We start from the raw sequence: 16,669 nt of genomic DNA on the forward strand, positions 1-16,669 counted from the left end.
CCTTCCATGAAGGCTTTAATGACTGGTATTCTAAATAGGGATTTTGTGTGTTTAATTTGCAAGTAAGCTGAAATTGCAGTGAGGTGTATTTTGATGGATGAAAAGGCAAGATTTGCATTTTGTAGGTGTAGTAAATATCCTACGATGTCCTGTATGGACGCATCCAATGGTGTGATGTGTTTCGCTTGGCAGTAGAAAACAAATCTTTTCCATTTATTAGCATAGCAATGCCTGGTGGTAGGTTTTCTTGCCTTTTTAATGACTTCCATACACTCGTTTGGAAGATTTAGATAGCCAAACTCTAAAACTTCAGGAGCCAGATTGTTAGATTGAGCATTGCTGGATTGGGGTGTCTGATCTGTTGTTTGTATTGTGTTAACAGGTCTGGTCTGTTTGGAAGTTTGATGTGAGGTACTACTGATAGGTCCAACAGTGTCGTGTACCACGGTTGGCGTGCCCACGTTGCTGCTATGAGAATTAGTCTGAGTTTGTTTTGACGCAGTTTGTTGACTAGAAAAGGAATGAGTGGGAGAGGGGGAAAAGCGTAAGCAAATATTTCTGACCAATTGATCCATAGAGCATTGCCCTTGGACTGAGGGTGTGGGTACCTGGACACGAAGTTTTGGCATTTTGCGTTTTGGTTTGTGGCGAACAGATCTATATCTGCTGTACCCCACTGGCGAAAGTATTTTTGTAGTACCTGGGGATGTATTTCCCAGTCGTGAGTTTGCTGGTGATCTCGACTGAGATTGTCCGCCAATTGATTGTGAATGCCTGGGATGTATTGCGCTATTAGGTGAATATTGCGCTCCCCCAGCGCCTTGGAACCCTAACGGGTATGTAGTGCGCTCTATAAATATCTGTGATTGATTGATTGATTGTAGTGAATTGCCCAATGCCAACTTTTTTGTGCTAGGAGGCAAAGTTGTGATGAGTGTGTTCCCCCTTGTTTAAGTAGTACATTGTTGTCATATTGTCTGTTTTGACAAGAATGTGTTTGTGAGCTAGAAGAGGTTGAAAAGCTTTTAGTGCTAGAAAAACAGATAGTAGTTCTAAGTGGTTTATGTGTAGCTGTTTTTGTTGATTGTCCCACTGTCCTTGTATACTGTGATTGTTGAGGTGTGCTCCCCACCCAATCATTGATGCGTCTGTTGTGAGAATGGCGTGAGGCACAAGGTCTTGAAAAGGCCGCCCTTTGTTTAAATTTATGGGGTTCCAACATTGAAGCGAATAGTGTGTTTGGCGGTCTATCAACACTAGATCTTGGAGATGACCCTGTGCCTGCGACCATGCACTGCTGTAAGGGCCGCATGTGTAACTGTGCGTTTAGGACAATTGCGATGCATGATGCCATCATGCCCAGGAGTCTCATCACAAATCTGACTGTGTAATGCTGATTTGGTTGTATTTTTGGTACCATGGTGTGGAATGATTGTACCCTTTGTGGCCTTGGACTTGCAATCGCTTTTTGAGTGTAGCTCCCAAGTATTGCTGAGTTTGGGATGGTTGCAAGTGTGACTTTTGGTAATTTATAGAAAACCCCAGTGTATGTAGGGTATCTATTACGTAACGTGTGTGATTTTGTCACTGCTGTTGAGTGTTGGCCTTTATTAGCCAATCGTCGAGATATGGGAATACATGCATATGTTGTCTCCTTATGTATGCCGCTACCACGGCAAGGCATTATGTAAATACTCTGGGGGCTGTTATCCCAAAAGGCAATACCTTGAATTGGTAATGTTTTCCTTGTATAACAAACCTCAGATATTTTTTGTGAGATGGATGGATGGGTATATGGAAATACGCATCTTTTAAGTCCAGTGTTGACAGGTATTCTCCCTGCTTTAGTAATGGGACTACGTCTTGTAGTGTCACCATGTGAAAGTGTTCTGATTTGATGTATAGGTTGAGGTTCCTGAGATCTAATATTGGTCTTAGTGTTTTGTCCTTTTTTGGAATACGGAAGTACAGGGTATAGACCCCTGTTCCTTTTTATGGATGAGGAACTAGTTCTATAGCCTGTTTTGTTAAAAGTGCCTGCACCTCTGTTTGTAACAAAGTGAGATGGTGCGACTATAGTGTGTGTGTTTTTGGGGGAATATCTGGAGGAAACTGTGTGAATTCTATGCAGTAACCATGTTGGATAATTGATAGTACCCATGTGTCCGTTGTTATGTCTGACCACTGATTGTGGAACATTTCTAGTCTTCCTCCCACAGGGGATGTGTGTTGGGGGAAGGTGATGGCAAAGTCACTGCTTGGTGTTAGTGGCCTGCTTTGTGCTCTGGAATTTTCCCCTGGCCTTTGGGAATTGTCCCCTGAAGGACTCGCGAAACCCCCTCTCTGATATTGTGATTGGTAGGAGGGTTTTGTTTGAGAGGTGGATGTTTCTGATGACTGTGGTCTAAAACCTCCCCTAAACTGCTGTTTTCTGAATGTCCCTCTGTATTGGGACAAGTAGAGCGCTCCAATTGCTTTGGCTGTATTAGTGTCCTTTTTTAATTTTTTCGATGGCTGTGTCCACTTGTGTGCTAAATAGCTGTTGCTGATTAAATGGCATGTTGAGAACAGCCTGTTGAATGTCTGGTTTGAAACCTGAGGATCTCAGCCAAGCATGGCGTCTAATTGACACTGCAGTGTTCACTGTTCTTGCGGCAGTGTCGGCGGAATGTAGTGCAGATCGTATTTGATTGTTGGATATTGCTTGTCCCTCCCTCTACAACTTGCTGAGCTCTTTTCTGGTATTCCTTGGGGAGGTGTTGGATAATATTGCTCATCGCGTCCCAATGAGCTCGGTCATATCGTGCGAGGAGGGCTTGAGAGTTTGCTATGCGCCACTGATTGGCAGCTTGTGACGCTTCCCTCTTTCCTGCCGCGTCTGTTACTCTCCTTATCTGGAGGTGGTGCATCTCCCAATGACTGCGAGTTGGATCTCTTCCTAACTGCTGGGTGATGAATACTGGGTCTGACGATGGTGGCTTGTATTTCTTTTCCACCCTTGGTGTTATGGGTCTTCCCTTCACGGGCTCCTGAAAAAATGTGTTGCCCATGTTTAAGCATGCCTGGGAGCATGGGCAGACTTTGATAAGAAGCATGCGTGGAGGACAAAGTATTAAAAAGAAAATCGTCGTCTAATGGCTCTGTGTGCATGCTCACACTGTGGAATGCAGCCGCCCTCGCCAAGACCTGAGTGTAGGAGGTGCTATCTTCGGGTGGAGAGGGTTTCGAAGGATAGCACTCCGGGCTATTGTCCGACACTGGGTCATCATAGAGGTCCCATGGGTCTGTATCCTGTTGCGAGTGCACAGTGTGTGTGGGTGACTGTGCAGTGGGTGTTGCAAGGGGAGAAATAGTTCTCTGAGGAGAATGCGGAGGAGAATGTGATGGAGAAAACTGCCGTGGCGGAGATTGTTCTCTAGGAACTTTAGCCTTTGGCTGCTCAGTGTCTGAACGTCCTTGGAAAGCCAGTTTCCTTTTGAATTTGAGAGGAGGTGCCGTTTGGATCTTCCCAGTATCCTTATGGATCTGTATCCTTGCCTGTGTTTCATCAAACCCCTCAATTTGGTGAAGTTCCTCAATTGTTTTGAGAGTCCATGTTCCTCGGTGTACGACGTTTTTTTCGGCACCGAAATGCCCATGCTGACAGTAGGCCTCGGCTCTGAAAGACTCTTTCGAGGCTTCGACTCGACGAGTCGATAACGAGTTTTCTCGGACACGGTGTCTCGGCTCGAGTCCGAAGACTTCGGCACGGATTTGGCCTTTTTCGGTGTCTAAGGTGTTGCCTGGTCACCGCTTGATTTCTTGTGGGTCGAGCCATGGCCTTGCGGCAGTGGCGTCCCAGAGGCCTTTAGTTTTGTTTTGGACTGACTCTGGACTTGGGTCGGGGCAGGGGTACTCACTTGCTAGCCTGCTGTGGGTGGTCGGTCTGCGTCGGAGTCGTCCGAATCGGCAACTTGGATGGCCATCTCCTCTTCCTCGACGTCGAGGTGTTCGAACTCTTCAACACCATTTGCAGTCGCCTCAACCTTCGATCCCTCAAGGTTTTCTTCAAACGGAAGGACCTGCAGGCCTCACAAGTATCCTCTCGGTGGTCCGGTGACAAACACAGATTACAGACCTGGTGTTGGTCTGTGTAGGGATAATTGGCGTGGCACTGTGGGCAGAAACGGAACGGGGTCCGGTCCATTAGGCTTCGACATTTTCTGCGGTCGGGCCGACCAGGCCCTGGCTGGGCGCGGGAGCCCCGAAGGGCAACCGCCGGCGTCGAGGTGGCGATGCAAGATGTTTCGCGATCGAAAACAATACCGACAATTTTCGGTGAATTTAGTCTTTTTCCGACTCGAATTCCCGGAGCGAAGAGGAACACGTCCGAACCCGATGGCTGAAAGAAAACAATCTAAGATGGAGTCCATGCCCAATGGAACCGAAAGGGAGGAGTCACTCGGTCCTGTGACTCGAAAAGACTTCTTCGAAGAAAAACGACTTGTAAAACTCCGAGCCCAACACTAGATGGCAGGAACAGTGCACAGCATGTGTATCTGCAGCTACACATGCCACGGAACACACATATATATATATATATATATATATATATATATATATGCATCCGATAGCCTCAGTTGCTTTGTGACAGAAGGAGCTGTCACAATGCACTTAATTCTCGTGAGAGGGCTAGGTATATGATTTAAGACTCACTTTTAATGGCCCATTTTGCTGTAACTCCTAAAAGCTTGAAAAGTGCACACTTGAAATGTTATTCGCAAAGCAAGCAAATTTAAAATGCACTGGTATTATGAACTGAAAGTCTTTCATGCATCAGGACCTGAAAATTATTCACTACACAAATATATTCTTGAATGGAGCAGCGGCACTTCCCCCCTCAACCCATCCCCCCCCCCCCAGGACATTTGATCCTGGCATATAAGATAGTTATTTTATTTACACGATTTTAAATATGGTTCACTTTCTGCTTATATAACACAAATGTCACTAAGTGGGAGCTAACAGAAACATCTTTTCAAGTCATGCAAGAGAGCATCCATCCTACCTGGCAATTTCTATGCACCACCAGCAGAATCTTGAGGCTTTTCATATGAAGACTTCGGTCAAGCAGTTCAACAGCTTTATCCAGGTCATCCTGTGTCATGAGTGGGATCGCCAGCTGCAAGGAGTAAACACATATTTAATACACGATTTACACTTGAATGGAAACAGGCATAACTGATGACGTGCAGAGCAACACAGACAGTGCAGGTTTGTGTCCTACTACCTGGGATCATCAGATTCACATGCCAATAGCTCTTTCTAGCATCAGGTCTCTGAATATTATTACATTTGTGTGCACTTTAGGCCCAAGTCTTTGTGACAAGGGGCAACTGTAATGTGTGTTCTTATATGCACACAAAGGCAACACCTGTGGTAACGTCACATGCCGGCGCACAAACATATCTACTGTGAACTCCATGACACACTGAATTTTCTGCCCATGTTTTATTCGTCCCAGATGTAGCCCAGACACTCCACTGAACAAATACTGAAGATTTTTGACATCAATAGTTCCACAATTGGAAGTTTTCTTGAAAAGCTGGTTCAAATTATCCTGAAGGAGAGACTTCGAGGGCAAAGGTAGATGCCACGAAGAAAGTCATAATAAAAAAAAATCTAAAAAAAGATTGGCCACAGGATGATATGTTCAATCATTATTTTTTTTGGGGGGGGGGGGAGGAAGAGTGTCAAGTGAGGTTTGATCAGTGGTGTGCACTATCGGTCATGAACTTTTTTTTTTTGTTGGCGAGCACCTAGTTCATAGATCTCCCGTGTATCGCCTCCCCAAATGTTGCACAACCGACCTCTGAGGACAAACCCAGAGGTGGAGGAATGTAGGATTAGGAGGCTGAATATAAAACTGAAAATGCACAAATAACAGAATGTTTTGCACTTCTAGGGGTTCTGAAATGATGTATAATTGGGGATCCGCTACCGTGGAGAATGTCATTATATACAAGTGAGAGGAATGGCTGTTACTGACTCTGTTACGGGTCCCTAGGAGAGTAGGGAGCATAGGTGGTTGGATGCCTTCTCTGGATTAGGTGGCTTTCTGCTCACCACATGTACCATGCCTTTCTGCCACTGACACCCTAAATACAGGCTTTTTCACGTTGAATTGCCAGCTGTGGAACCCCCATCACCAGGTTTGATGCTGGAGACGAGCACAGGAGCCCAGGCACTGCAGTTCAAATACAAGTTTGTGATGGAGATGGTACTTTATTAGTAGTTCCTTTTGAAATACACGTCGCACATGTGGTACTTCTCTTACTTCACAAGAGGCAGAAAGTGACTGGGATATTAGCACATGTTCCTTCCAGTTGGCTATGGAGATGTAGTGCTATTCTATTGGACTGACTGGCATCTAAGAAGATTAAAGAAACGTGATCAATAAGTTATCTTATCGTTCTCAGGAAGCTTCGATTCATCCCTTACAGTCAAAAAACCATGGGCTTTGTCTGAGTGATCTGTAGGACTCTGCTTTAGGGGCCAACACTTGTTTAAATACAAGGCCCCCTCTTGCCAAAGTGGTCCAATCTTTTGGCATACAAATAGCTTCATACACCCACTGATTGTTAGACTGTCTAAAACTAATCCTCAAAAACAAAACCATTCCAACGCCGAGCTCTCAGCACTTGCAGGATTCTCTAGGTATCTGGAATGGACCAGCATCGATCCGCCGCCACTCTGCAAACATTGGCCGTGCCCCGAAAGCGTATACCTTCATGAGGTCACGGGAAAAAACTTGTTTTGTTTTCCATTCCACAACAACCATGAATATCTTTTAATAATTATTTCTCTTTTTGCAATCCTAACCCGTACCAAAATCCTGATTGTATTTGGTTACTGTATCTAATCCTCCACAGTGGAGCAGTTCTGAAAACCTTCTCTGCCCAAGTCCATCAAGTCCTTGCTGGTCTCTGTGATGATGGATACCGTTTGCTGCTGCATTTTTAATAACAAAAATGACTAGATTGTGAAGGACCTTTTTTATAAGCACATTATATGTACTATATGGTTTAGCCAAATCGATACTAAGGACCAGTGTATGCTTATTATCTGCTCCTATAACACCTAGTTATACCACCTTATTATCTACTTACAAGCGCCAACCCCCCCACTCCCCAGTCTTTTACAATGTGCAAAGAAAGGCCGCCTTGATTGATGATTATATATTTTTTTATTGTAAGTGTTTGGGGACTACCTCACAGGAACGTACATTTCCAAACATAAGAAGGACTTGCTGTAATTCGATCTACTCACATCATGGTAGAATGAAAAGCACAGATTAATTTGTAGTCCTCCTCTAACTGACAGAGTACATGATAATCAAATAACTTATGTTTTGCCCTGAAAAAGTCTCTGGAAAATGTTGACATGGCCAGAATGTAGTCAACGATTCAATGCCACACTGAATGGACCACATGCACCTGAATGCAGGATGATCCAACAGTACCACTGCTGGTCATAGCTGCATCTTAACAATAAACGTTGTAGTACGTGTCTTACTATAAACACTGAATGTAATTGCTCACCTGACGTGGTCACAAAGCATCCCTCACATATTAAAATTCAGATACTATACGACTGACCCTAATAAGTTGAATAATAAAGAAGTTATTTTCTACTGGCACAATATACTTTGTAGTAATAGTATAAAGGGGCCATTACTGGCAAATATTCCTAGATATTTTACTTTGATAAAACAGAACTGGAAGATCTCCTGATTACTCATGTACAACACAAAAATGTTTAATAAGGGCTGTGGGAATTTCTTGTAATTTGTTTTTGCATAATTATGTGAATTACACAAATTTTGGTGAGAGGCTGAATTTAAACAAAAGCATTGCAAACAGTCGCTTGCATTCTGTTTGTGTGTTTGTAGTAATTTTTTACCACAAATTGCGCCACTGACAGTACATTTTGGAGTGCAATTATGTGAAGTGGCGTAATTGCGGGAATTCGGCATACCAAACATAACACAAAATTCTTCCTATTCCTGAAATTACGCCACCATCATTTAAATTTCAGCCAATCCAAGTAGAAATGCAGGTTCAAATTGGGATACACAGTTAGCCTTTACTTTAACTGTATACAGTTTTTATAAACTGTCCCTATTCCGTTTAGCATAAGGGAGACAATTCACCTCACACCATATCAAGATCAACTTATCGCCAGCTAGTAAATAACTGTCAAGCAACTTCATGAAAAGAAAATTTACTGACAATACTGAACATTCCTGTTCTGTGTAGAACTGCTTAATGAGCCAAGGCAAGAAAAGTTACTGGAATGTGACAACAGCAATACATGGGTTTCCTTCTTAGACGAAATCTATCAAGTAATATGCCTGCTCCTCATGCCTCTGCAGTAACTGTGAATCCTGCTGATCTGAAGTGAAAGAGGAGTCAGGCGGGTATAAAAGGACCTCAACAGGACACAAGTTTGGGAGCTAGTACAATGTACTTTACCAAAGACATAAAGAGGCTTTAAATGCTTTGAAATATTTTGCAGGTGAAAATAATTACAGAATAACAAACCTAAGTTTCCACCCTAAGTGCCATTACTAACCAAACAAACTCGAACCCATTAAAATAACAATGGTAGGCACAATAATCCTACATTTTAAAATTCAGTATCAATTCAATCAACTATCATTATTGCCAAGGGGTTTTTATGTGGCATAAGCTGAAACACGGGCATCAACTTGGGGTGGGCTACAGTTTTAATAATATCAACGTGTTCAATTAATGAAAAGTCTTTGCTCCCTCTCCTCAGAACTGGCCGCCATGAAGTTGGAAAACTTCTACATTTAAAAGGCCATTTTTGACCTAATGGCAAAGTACTGAATACAAGACGTCTAGTGATAACTCAGGCTGCTGTCAATCAAACATGTATAAATTATCAAGGCTGGTCTTCTATTCAGAGATCAGAGATGCAGCGACTGAGAAGTCTAACAAATAAATCTGGAACATCTGTATATTTTCAGCAGCATAAAGTAAGCTTTCAGCAATATATAATGAACCTTATCCAAAAGTGTGTTTTGCTAAATTATTTCAGCTGATAATCAATAAATAACAAAATGAGAGGTGATGAGGGTGGTACCTACGCCCGGTACCTCAGTGTGTTGCTAGCTCCACAATTTACCACCTACTAAAACGTAGTGTTTAGGCTCAAATATAGGGACTTCAATCCCATCACAACCTTTGCTTAACAACTAAATGCTGTGAGGCACTCCAGAGGGTGTCCCACCAGCCCTTCTATGAATATACTACATTTTCGAGTGGGGATATTTGTTGTAATCTGATTATCATTTGCATATTCCTTTGACACTCACGTTGACTACTTTGCAGCCTTCTCACTTATTTAATACGGGTGAATTCAGCTTTGAGGGATGTTCATTTGACTTCAAAATTAATACACATCCTCCTATAAAGTGGTATTTGATTGTTGTTCCATTAATAGGAAGCCATGGCTGATTCCTCAATCCTCCCTCTTGGTTTACACAGAGATATGAGAAACTGTTGACATAAGGAGAGCTTGTAATTCAGTCCATACAATTTCTCATTCTATTCATAACCTTAATATTTCGCTTTGCAAATGGTGTTATCTTTGCTTAAATATATATGCGAGCAAGCTAGCATACCAGGATGGAATACTGATTAACAATTAAAGAAATAGGATCCCGAGCTAACAAACCATATATGCGCTGCATTGTAAAAATTAGAAATAAAGCCCGACCTACCACACCTAAGTGGCTTCTTAATGCTGATATAATTTCAAGCTCAACTTTCGTCTGAAATATATCTATCTGACAGAGGCATGCTAGATATGCTATTCTAAACAGCTTGAGAGTAAGAACAAATATATCTCACAGTTTTCTAAACTAATTTCTAGTTTATTCTCACACTTCAAGAAACCAACATGCCAGTTAAAATACACTAAATACTAATGATATCCAGACATCATAAGCACAGGGCAGAAAAGTCTAGCATAAAGTAGTCCCCCGCAATTAAAAGGAATCTAAACATGTATCTAAATATATGGTTAGCAAAAAAAAAAAAAAAAAACGCAAGTCATTTCAAACAAGTACAAAAAATTAAATATCAGTACCTCATTATTGCTGTAATGCAGATCCATGGCCTGTCCAAAGGCAACCTTAGCTTTAGAAATGAGATCTTCAAGCAAAACCGGTCTGGGAAACTGCAGAATTCTGAATGAAAATAGGCAGAAATTTACATGGCATCTTGACAAAGGGAGAAAAATTTTTTTTGAGGCTACATACAATAACAATGGTTGTAGTGTTAAACAACAAAAAAATGTAATGCATTACTATTTTCTTATGCTCCCTGCACTTAGAAGATCCTGTTACTATAATCGCCAACAAAAACCCGGAGAAAACAAGAACAAATACAATATACAAAGCAGTCCAATGTCACAGCAATGGACTTTGTGCATGTAACGGTTGTATTAAAACAAGCATTGGCAAAGCCAATAGGTTTAACCTTTGTTTTTTCTTTTGCAATCTATTTTAGTAACTGGTTTATAAACAGTACAAAAAGGTTATAATAATGTTTGTTTTAAATTTGATAAGCCATTAATAGTTGTTTATGTTCTGATATATGTTGAATTAATATTCCAGGGTTCCAAACTTGTAATTTGTACCTTATTTAATATGACATTGTATTAGAATATAGTAACAAGTACTTAATAAAGTTCCACTGCACCATTCAAATCATGCCCCTCTTAAATACAAGCGAACTGCAATTGTGACTGCCTGTTCAGTAGTAAAATATAGCAATATTTGGTGGTTAGAGGAGCCATGACAACTTTTGGCCCCGGTGCCACTGAGCCTGCTGCACGATACAAATCATGACCTTAAGGCTGGCAAGATAACTGCACTTGTGATTGCCTACTTAGAAGTAAAATTTCGTAACAATGTGTGTTTAGTGGAGTTCCTGGAGCTTTTAAGCAAGGAGCCACTACACCTACTGCACCATTCGAATCATGACCCTAATGCCTGCATGGTAACTGCACTGGTCTTTTTAGTAGTAAAAATCACCAATAATCTGTGTTTAGAAGGGTTCTGACACCTTTTTATATATGTTTATTTTTATTGGAAGAGTCCACACATTCTAAAAACGACAAAATCCAGGAACCAGCATCATCCTAATGCGGAATATTACACATCAGCCATAAAATATATATAGAAATGTATTAAGAATATATTGCACATTGCCCACAGTCCCAAATTTTAGCCACAATACTTTAGAATTCAGGCTCTTCAAAGATATAGTGATTTATCTCTATTACCCACCCCCTCCCCCCCGCCCTAATACCAGTGCCTCCCATAATCTTTTTAATTTATTGTAAGAGCCTGACCAAGGCGCATATCCGTGCTCTAGCACGTTACTGCTTAGCACTTTAGACAACCATTTTTGGTATGTTAGGATCGTTTCAGAGCGTCAGTTTTGCAAAATAATTGATCTGGCTACCAGTGCGAGTATGAACAAACTTTTTAACAAAAATGTAATATTAACATTAGCATCTTTTGACAGATCTAGCCCTAAAGTGCGTAAACAGTGCACCTGAGTTTCTGCCCAAAAAGGGGTTATTTTAGGGCAGCCCCAGATAATATAGGTCCTGTTTCCTCCCCCTCATTCGAGCACCTATCAGGCGGCTGGGGAGTAATTTTGTGCTAAAAGCCGCGGTTCTATGAAGTAGCCACTTTGCATAGAATTCCATTCTACGGAAACTCGCTCCTTTCATTAAAGAGAAGTTAAACACATTTATATTTTTCCAGGTCTCTTTCATAATTTTAAGACCTTCCTTGGACTGTCATTTATCCCGAGCCTTCGGAAATAGCGCATTGGCCTTCTGCTGTTCCTACCCAGCTGCTAACAGATCTCCTTGAGTTGCTGTTTCTAGCCAGACTTCAACTAGATTCAGGCTATCTTGGATGCTACTAACATCACATCTAAGTTATTAAACTGTCTTAGACCAATAAAGGGCCAAAGTATCATTATTTTGAAGTGCCTGATAGAGGTTTCTATTCAGCCCACGTCTTCTAAGTGGCATAGAAAAAAATCCACGACCTTACTATAACCATTAAGCTCCCATTTGAGAGTGGTGCACTTATCTAATAGGGGTCGATTTCCAGCATAAATGTCTACCAGGAGGGTTGCTCCATTAAGGGCTGGGATGCTATAATGCTTATACAGTTCTTTATCTTTAAAAAGCCACCACAGACCCTTGTAACAAACCTTTTTAGGAGATCTTGTGGAGCGCAGAAAAACAGCAATCTCATACTCGTGAAATATCAGGCGTATAAAAAAAATTATCTATGCCAATCGTTCTAGAAGTTTTATTTAAAAATATGTGCAGAATTAGCAAAATAGTATACTGTAGGAAAGTACTATCTTGCCTGGCATGTTATCCCCATTTTTACTTGTGTGTCAGTTTGTTTTTGCCTGTCTCACTGGGATCTTGCTAGCCAGGACCCCAGTGCTCATAGTTTGTGGCCTAAATGTGTTCCCTGTGTGGTGCCTAACTGTGTCACTGAGGCTCTGCTAATCAGAACCTCAGTGCTTATACGCTCTCTGCCTTTAAAATTGTCACTGAAGGCTAGTGACCATTTTCTCCAATTCTAAATGGCACACTAGAACACCCTTATAATTTCCTAGTATATGGTACCTAGGTACCCAGGGTATTGGGGTTCCAGGAGATCCCTATGGGCTGAAGCATTTCTTTTGCCACCCATATGGAGCTCAGACCAATATTACACAGGACTGCAACAGCAGCCTGAGTGAAATGACGTCCACGTTATTTCACTGCCATTTTACACTGCACTTAAGTAACTTATAAGTCACCTATATGTCTAACCCTCACTTAGTGAAGGTGAGGTGCACAGTTACTAAGTGTGAGGGCACCCTGGCACTAGCCAAGGTGCCCCCACATAGTTCAGGGCAATTTCCCTATATGTAGCTTCACAATGGTAACTCCGAATATGGCCATGTAACATGTCTAAGATCATGGAATTGGTCCCCCCCATGCCAAATCTGGTATTGAGGTGCCAATCCCATGCATCCCCGGGGCTCCAGCATGGACCCCGGGTACTGCCAAGCCAACTCTCTGGGGTTTTCACTGCAGCTACCGCTGCTGCCAACCCACAGACAGGCTTCTGCCCTCCTGGGGTCTGGGCAGCCCAGTCCCAGGAAGGCAGAACAAAGGATTTCCCCTCCCTTTGGAAATAGGTGTTAAGGGCTGGGGAGGAGTAGCCTCCCCCAGCCTCTGGAAATGCTTTGAAGGGCACAGAAGGTGCCCTCCCTGCATAAGCCAGTCTACACCGGTTCAGGGATCCCACAGCCCCTGCTCTGGCGCTAAACTGGACAAAGGAAAGGGGAGTGACCACTCCCCTGTCCATCACCACCCCAGGGGTGATGCCCAGAGCTCCTCCAATGTGTCCCAGACCTCTGCCATCTTGAATGCAGAGGTGTGAGGGCACAATGGAGGCCTCTGAGTGGCCAGTGCCAGCAGGTAACGTCAGAGACCCCTCCTGATAGGTGCTTACCTTCCTAGGTGGCCAATCCTCCTGAGGGCTATTTAGGGTCTGTCCAGTGTGCTTCTCTTCAGATAACGAATGCAAGAGCTCACCAGAGTTCTTCTGCATCTCCCTCTTCGACGTCTGCTAAGGATCGACCGCTGACTGCTCTAGGACGCCTGCAAAACTGCAAAAAAGTAGCAAGAAGACTACCAGCGACATCCTAGCACCTAATCCTGCCGGCTTTCTCAACTGTTTCCTGGTGGTGCATGCTCTGGGGGCTGTCTGCCTTCACCCTGCACTGGAAGCCAAGAAGAAATCTCCTGTGGGTCGACGGAATCCTCCCCCTGCTAATGCAGGTACCAAACATCTGCTTCACTGGTCCTCTGGGTCCCCTCTCATCGTGACGAGCGTGGCCCGTGGAACACAGGAGCTGGATCCAAGTGACCCCGACAGTCCAGTGATCCATTGGTCCAAATTTGCATTGCTCAACTCGCTGAGTTGACCACCGGCTTCGACGGACCCTCCTTTGGAGTGTTGAGACGACCGTCGTGCTCAGTTTTCTTGAACCCGTGTTCAAGTGTTTCTGCGGGTGCTGCCTGCTTCTGCGTGGGCTCTCTGTGTTGCTGAGTGCCCTCTCTGTCTCCTCCTGCAAGGGGCGATCTCCTGGTCATTCCTGGGCCCAGGCAGCACCCATATGCATATTGCATCCTATTGTATTCTTCAGTGTTTGCACTACTTTTCTAACTGTTTACTTACCTGATTTTGGTTTGTGTGTATATTTTGTGTATTTTACTTACTTCTTAAGGGAGTATATCATCTGAGATATTTCTGACACATTGCCACTAAAATAAAGTACCTTTATTTTTAGTAAACTCTGAGTATTGTGATTCTTATGATACAGTGCTATATGAGATAAGTGGTATAGTAGGAGCTTTGCCTGTCTCCTAGTTCAGCCTAAGCTGCTTTGCTGTAGCTACCTCTATCAGCCTAAGCTGCTAGAACACTACTAGTCTACTAATAAGGGATAACTGGACCTGGCACAAGGTGTAAGTGCCATCAGGTACCCACTATAAGCCAGGCCAGCCTCCTACATATACTTTGAAATCAAGCAATGCAAAGACCCCTTCTTTCACTGGCCTATATAACGAAACTAATGCCAATCTAGGCGTGTTTTTCGCCCGAATAAAAGCAGAGAAAGTTTTCTCAAGCTCCTTAAAATACTTAATCTGGAGAGCACATGGAATAGCTGCGAACAAAATAAAAATACACAAAGGTCAAGTCAAGATAACTTTATTCGGATACAGCAAGTATCCATAAAAGAGAAAAAAGAAAAATAAACATATATAGCTCATAATATAGATTGCAACAAAGAAAACTACTCATCAATATTAAAATATAAAACCAGGATAAAAATAACCTAAATGAAAGTCAAACATGTCACCGTGAAAATTAAGTAGACACAGTACTACGCACTTTCACAACGGAATTTGAAAACGAGCCCACATTTTAAAAAAAGTTTCACTATCAACTAACTGTAACTGAAACAAAAAGGCAAGTTTCACCTCTATAACATTACAACATTGTTGTGTTGGGATGTACTGTATCATGGGTTGGAATTGTGGGCTGGAATGCACGAGAGAGTGGAACGGGAGGACAGGAGACAGTGGAGGAGGGCAGAGAAGAAATGACCTGTTCTTGCTTACGGCTTACAAATAAAGAAGAATACCACTTACGAAGTTTGCTGTTTCTTTCCTGGATCGAAGGACCACACACACAACAAAAAGTGGCGACGAGGATGGGATCGGAATCCAGCGTAATCCAGCGTTTCCATTTTGTGGGAACGAACGCCGACGAACGCCGAGGATCTTCGAGGAAACTGGCTAATCCTTGCAGTTAGTCGGGCTTGTGAGGGTGGAGTAGCAGTGCTACAGTGCAAAGTTTGCTTCAGGACATAAAAAGCAGCACGCGCGACGTCCGTTGGGTGCTCGAGACAAGTTTCACATACGCACGCCCTTACTGGCGCGCGCGTTGCTACGAGCTCAACGTCAATGCAGCATGACGCACTGTATGGTGACGGGCGTCGTCTAGGCAACTGCATAAACAGTCCAGGAAGTTGCCAAGCAATTGTTTTTTTTTTTTCTCTTTATGTGACGTCGCAATGAATTGAGCTACTTTGTTTCCAAGAAGTTCCCTTACTAGTGTGCTGAGTCAAACAAGTTAAAGTTAAAACAACCACTAGGACCTACGGAGGATTATATATATATATATATTTTTTTTTTAAATAGCACTACTATAACACTGTAAGGAACAGGTCCGCTCCTATCATCACAATGGCACAACAGAATTTTAGCATAAGCCCACCACATGCATTTTGGGCTTCAGGTACTGAACCCTCAATCAAATGGACAGAGTGGAAGGATTACTTTACTAATTACATTGAGGCTATAGACGAAGGAAAAAAAATGTCTCCAGAACAGAAAAAAAGAATCCTGTTACATTCGCTTGGTCCAGTAGGATTGAAAACGTATAGTAGAATGCAGAAAAATTTACCTATTGGAGATGGAAACATTTTTGATGCAGCATTAATGGATCTTGACAAGTATTTCGCACCAAAAGTATGCATTGGCATCACACGTTTCAAATTTTTTCAACGCAAACAGCATAAAGAAGAAGAGGTAGATGATTACGTAGCGGAATTAAAGAAGTTAGCCATTGATTGTAAATTTGGCATTTTACATGATGATCTCATTAGAGATCAATTAGTCATGCATGCACGTAATCAGTCCATACAGGAACGCCTATGGATAAATGGCGATGCACCACTGGAAGATGTTCTAGCGATTATTCGTAAAGCTGAGATTTCGAGAAGGTGTGCAACGGAATTGAAACCTTTGGATAAAGAGGATTGTAGTGTTTTCAAAATAAATAATCGCAAATCAACATCTAACTACAAAGAGAGAGCATCAGAAAAAACTCCAACGTTCAACTATAAGGAGAAGGTAGAACACAGAGATAAAAGATGTTATCGTTGTGGCAGTAAAGAACACTTGGCATTTTCAAAATCGTGTCCCGCTGCGAAACAAA

At 42.5% G+C, this 16,669-nt stretch overlaps 1 protein-coding gene across 1 annotated transcript in view; it reads right to left on the reverse strand.

The window, feature by feature from the left end:
* The window catches only part of MAP3K2 (mitogen-activated protein kinase kinase kinase 2), a 269,545-nt gene that overhangs the window by 138,066 nt on the left and 114,810 nt on the right, over positions 1 to 16,669 (reverse strand). The window contains exons 5-6 of the mRNA XM_069227045.1: positions 10,156 to 10,255; positions 5,048 to 5,161 (exon numbers count right to left, since the gene is read on the reverse strand). Of these exons, the coding sequence (XP_069083146.1) occupies positions 5,048 to 5,161; positions 10,156 to 10,255 (214 nt within the window). The remainder of the gene's footprint in view (positions 1 to 5,047; positions 5,162 to 10,155; positions 10,256 to 16,669) is intronic.

This window comes from Pleurodeles waltl, chromosome 3_2 (genome assembly GCF_031143425.1).
Source record: "Pleurodeles waltl isolate 20211129_DDA chromosome 3_2, aPleWal1.hap1.20221129, whole genome shotgun sequence".
Lineage (NCBI taxonomy): Eukaryota > Metazoa > Chordata > Amphibia > Caudata > Salamandridae > Pleurodeles > Pleurodeles waltl.